This window comes from Adiantum capillus-veneris, chromosome 13 (assembly GCF_014529385.1).
Source record: "Adiantum capillus-veneris isolate H3 chromosome 13, ASM1452938v2, whole genome shotgun sequence".
Classification (NCBI taxonomy): Eukaryota; Viridiplantae; Streptophyta; class Polypodiopsida; order Polypodiales; family Pteridaceae; genus Adiantum; species Adiantum capillus-veneris.
Window position 1 is genome coordinate 17,036,835 of NC_140943.1, and position 4,865 is coordinate 17,041,699.

Consider the following 4,865-nt stretch of genomic DNA (forward strand, 5'->3'; position numbering starts at 1 on the left):
TTTCATATACCTTTGTTTTCCAGCATCTGTGCAAAAAATAATCTATAAACATATAACTGATGTCTCAAGAGTTCTTCAATTTTGATCTTTCGAAATTATCATCAACTTGCACTGCACTCTTTGTAGCGTTATCTTGCACTCTACTTTTGTCTCGATTCTTATGAACACTTTCTCAGTGCTTCTTCACAATTCTACTATTGGTTTTTCCAGTATGAACTCTAACCATGTCACCATTGCAAGCAACATAAATAACGAAGAGGATAAAATGAGCAATTCAAAGGTATACTGCTCTATAAACCATATCACAATATTATGATCCAGCAATGCACACAAAATACTGATCGCATTTGTATAACCTTGCAGAGACTTGTTACCCTTTTCAAGCAAAACATTGCCTCAAAGAAAAAACCCCAAATCGAACCACGTCAGTATCCAACAGAGAGACAAATGCATTTGCTTAACCTGGTAGGTTGCCAGCCGGACACTTACGTCAACGGTTTTGCAAACTATGTTGAACTGCGATTGTTAGTAGACAAATCTGTAAAGCAACTCGAACAAAACAAGAGTATGGGTATTAAAAGAGCAACAGGTTAGCTCTACACACATGCAATTTTCTCTTTTTTTTTCCTTCTTCTCATTGCTTTAAACATTAAAAAAACATGTTTTTTTACAAGGACAACAAATTTGTTTGTCCCTTCTAATACTCCTTTTTTTTCTAGGTCTAATGAAAGAGATCATTTGCAAACTATCTATAGAGATTGACGTGCCCGAGGATCTCATGACAGTCGAGGATGGTAATCGTCTGCTTCAATTGAAGACACCAATAAAGCCGTACATTCTTGAGATGTTGCACTATGGCTACGATGTCGCGCTCGAGGACCTCTTAGATACAACAAACAATGACGCAAGTGAGATCTTCACAAGCTTCAAGAGACAGTGCAACGACGAGCCACCATCAATTACAAAACAAAAGCTGACGTGGCAACACAACAAGGGTGTTTACAAAGCACGCTTTGGAAGTGACTATCCATACGCTTTCATCAACATCGACAACCCACCCACAGGTGACACCACCATGAAAAAAAAAATCAAGAAATATCCCGCTCGATTGTCTAATACTCTCAAGCTTCAGCATGCAATCTTACATTAATCCTGTTTTTTTTCTTTCTTCCTTTTGTTGTGCAGAACAGGACAACAAGCCTCAAGTTCTGCTTCTCGACCACGACAATCAACTGAGCAAAAAACAACGGACATTGAATACACAGTCTACTCCATCACATGCCGTCAAAACGGACGAAAGTACATAGATCTCACAAACAATTTTGAAAGACGAAAGACAGAGCACATTCGACAACCACCTTCAAAAATGCGATCCGATGTTAATCGCTATCAACCATTCGAAAAAAACTTCATTTTTGACATACTTTCCGTCTCTAAGAATTTACATGTAGCACGTACATTACAAAAAACATTCATCGATACACATAGTAGTACAAGTTCATCTATACTAGTAGATAAAAGGGGAGGGGATTCCGGTCCTTCCCTTCGCCACGTGTCGTGAGCAGCTTCAACCGACCAGCTCCGGAGGTGTGCGCACTGCAACCTGCCGTTGAGAGAGAGAGAGAACCGGGCCGCTGTGTGTGAGAGAGAGAGAGAGAGAGAGAGAGAGAGAGAGAAAGAGGCGGCTTCCGGCCACACTAGTTTGGATATAATATTCTAGGAGCGCATCCCCCTCACTGCAAGTAACCATAGGACAGACGCAAACTTGGAGATGGCGTGCGCGCGAGGGAGTGATGCAGCATGCAAGGCATCGCAAAGGTGGAAAACTAGGCTTGCGATGGAAGTAGCACATGCAGTTCCTTGCAGGGACCGGAAAGGCGCTGCTTGTAGCAAAGGAAAGCATATGCCCATGCGCCCCAAGCCCTTAAAGCGGAGAGAGAGGTGCGTCTTCAACAATGGAGGTTGGCGCAGGTGAGACAACTCTTCTTTCTGCGTATCTCCTCTTGTAATCTACACTCCTCCTTTTCTCCGCACCAAGCCAAACCAAGGGCTAGCTCAATCCCATTAAACAGCAGAGTTGCCATACCCTTGTATCAAAGCTCTGTTATTTCTTAGATCGACAAGAATGGAGCCTCTTCGCAGCCCCTTTGATCCCATCAATCTTCTGGTGGTCTTGAGAAGGGCTCCACGTCTAGTGCCTCCTGCTGGCGAGACCCCCCAAACCATACTCTATCTTCCTGCTGTTCATGCACACGCTGGATATGGCAGCATATTGAGCTCCCACATGCTTTTATTCGAGGGTCACCATCATCACAGCTTCACCAACCATGAGACGATGATAAACCCTGCACATGCAATTGCAAGAGGCCTGGAGAAGGTGCTCTATTCATACTATCCTTTGGCTGGGCGCCTTCGAGTTCCAACAGGCGTCATAGAGAGGGGGAACCTCGAGCTTGTGTGCAATGGGTTGGGTGCTATGTTTGTCGAGGCGCAAGCGAATGTCTCACTTGCTGAGCTCAAGAAGCTTGACAAAGTGTATTGGTCTGAGCTTCACTATGACTATGTGGGTGACGCTTCCACGGAGGTCTGCCCCTTGGTGGTTCAGGTTTGCGATTTTGCCTCACACTTTCAGTCTGATAATGCCATGTGTAGGTTGTTTTTTGCAATTCTTGCAAAATTCCCAGGAATAATTGGGACAGGATTTTGTATGAAAACTCTAAAATAGTACATTGCCAATCCTTCTTTAACTAGGAAGAGGTTTCACAAGCACAAGTCGTCACATTGTGTGGGCCATTTAGGGTATTTGCATACATACTTCGCATGAAAGGATACATATTATAATTGCTTTCCTTTTCCAATCAACGGTGTTCCGATGGCAAACATTAACCATTTGTAAGTTGCATGCATAGATAATTTGTACATACTGAGGATGATCGGCTGAAGTACATGTCCTAGTGATGCATTTAACATCTGTGTGATTCGTGAGATGTCCTTCACATGTATGTAGATTTCTAGGACCGCCATATATGAGACTTGTTCCGTATCGCATTCTCATGAGCCTAAGCATATTTAGCATCTCAATGTGCCTGCTCAACATCAAACAAGACAATTCTAGCAGTAGAGCTACTAGAACCTGGTGTTTGATAACAGTCTTAATTATTTGTCGTTTTAAACTCAGCGGTTTTGTCACCTTTACACCATGCAGTGTTTGGGGGAACTTGAGCATTATGTGTTGTAAAGTTGTGTAAGTAGATTTGTTAGTCTTACACTTTCACTGCGAGGTCCAAAACATGCTTTACTGATTTTGCTTGTGCTGTTGTGCATCCAGGTGACGACATTAACTTGTGGTGGTTTTGTATTAAGTGTAAGGGTGCTGCAAAGCTTGTGTGATAGTGCAGGCATGCTGCATTTTCTCCATGCATGGTCGGAAATGACCAAGTCGTCAAGCCAGCTCATTGCAGTGACAACGCCTATCTGGGGCGGAACAATTCCGTCACAACTGCCGCATTGGCCGCAGAAGTTCCATTTCCCAAGTTTAGAGATGGCTGCACATGGGCCTGCAGAATATGTGCATGTTAATGACCACCATAAGCTACAATATGTTGAAACAAGAGATCCTTCTTATGGTGAGAGTGTGTATGGGGACCACAAGTCCCACTACTTAGATAGAAGAGAACGTCCTCACTATGAGGATGTGCATGTGCACAGCTCTGACCATACACTACCATACATGGAGGCAAGAGACCAACCTTTCCACGACAACGTCCATGGCTTGAGCAATATCACCATCTCTTTGGAGTATCTGAGCCATCTGAAGGACAGCATTCGCATCAACTGCAACAAGTTTGAAGCGCTCGCAGCTCTGATCTGGCGTGAGAGAACACGTGTGCTTGCCTTGCCGCTGTCAAGTGAGGTTGTGCTCTTCTTCCCAGCGCCGGTGCCACACGATGTGCATGTAGCATTCTATGGCCAATATGGGTTTAATTGCATGGTGAGCGCCCAGGCGGGTGATCTGGTTCAAAGTGACCTAAGTGAAGTGGTGAGGATGATACAGATGGCTAAGGTAGACTTGGTGGATAACTTCCTTGAGTGTATGAGGAGGTTTGCTCAATTACACAGGAATGCAACAAAGCGGGCTCCTCCACATGTGCTGATCTTCACAGTGCTATGGGAGGGTGTCGAAGAGATTGATTTCGGATTGGGGAGTCTTCCCTTTGCACCCGATGCAACTCGTCTCCACTCTCCAGTGAATGTGGCTGCCGTTACTGGGGGTCTCGAAGAAACCATCGAGATTGTTATGACGAATGCTCCCATCACCTTGACTGAAAAAATACACCATCATATGCTCCCCCATACTCCCCTTCTCTCTGACAGCAAGCTTTGAATCTACATTCGAAAGTCCCTGTAGAGAGAGACCCGACCTGTTCCCACAATCGTCTGAAGCATTACCCTTGTCTTGACCTATTTTCCTGAGTCATAATAGATCCACCTCCCTTCAATAATTCTCTTTCAAATTGCCAACTTTTATTATCATACATAGAAAATGGATCGCCTCTCTTGCTAATGGTTTACTTTGCTTTTCTTAACTTGAAAAGCCTAAATTAAGTTTTTGACTTCAAAATCCACAGCATTTGTTGGCAGAATAAGACTCATCACATGATACAGAATTCAGCATTAAAGCTTTGTCATGTGGTGTGAATATGAGTATGAAATAGGTCTTCAAACACGTGTATGTGAGTGGGCTTAATGATGTCATCATCCACAGTAAAATTACACTTAATGATGCATGTTTCCACATGTGTAGAAAGAGGGATATATACTGTATGGCAGCCTGATCTCTCTCTCTCGCTCGTGCGCATGTTTTC

The 4,865-nt window shown here is 43.8% G+C and overlaps 2 protein-coding genes across 2 annotated transcripts; both read left to right on the forward strand.

The window, feature by feature from the left end:
* The first annotated feature begins 712 nt into the window (after positions 1-712).
* LOC147443650 (uncharacterized) lies at positions 713-1,663 on the forward strand. Its single transcript, XM_086526456.1, has 2 exons — positions 713-1,064; positions 1,186-1,663. Exons 1-2 carry the CDS (start codon positions 725-727, stop codon positions 1,305-1,307), a joined length of 462 nt encoding a protein of 153 aa, XP_086382582.1. The 5' UTR covers positions 713-724; the 3' UTR covers positions 1,308-1,663.
* Positions 1,664-1,959: 296 nt separating this feature from the next.
* Positions 1,960-4,623, forward strand: LOC147443651 (10-deacetylbaccatin III 10-O-acetyltransferase-like). Its single transcript, XM_086526455.1, has 2 exons — positions 1,960-2,605; positions 3,329-4,623. Exons 1-2 carry the CDS (start codon positions 2,126-2,128, stop codon positions 4,382-4,384), a joined length of 1,536 nt encoding a protein of 511 aa, XP_086382581.1. The 5' UTR covers positions 1,960-2,125; the 3' UTR covers positions 4,385-4,623.
* Positions 4,624-4,865: the final 242 nt, after the last annotated feature.

Excerpts from the sequence above, each read along its gene's own strand:
- LOC147443650 (XM_086526456.1), top strand. The coding sequence starts at position 725 with ATGAAAGAGATCATTTGCAAACTATCTATAGAGATTGACGTGCCCGAG. Across the intron at positions 1,065-1,185 it reads CATCGACAACCCACCCACAG|AACAGGACAACAAGCCTCAA; the intron begins GTGACACCACCA and ends TTTGTTGTGCAG.
- LOC147443651 (XM_086526455.1), top strand. The coding sequence starts at position 2,126 with ATGGAGCCTCTTCGCAGCCCCTTTGATCCCATCAATCTTCTGGTGGTC. Across the intron at positions 2,606-3,328 it reads TCTGCCCCTTGGTGGTTCAG|GTGACGACATTAACTTGTGG; the intron begins GTTTGCGATTTT and ends TTGTGCATCCAG.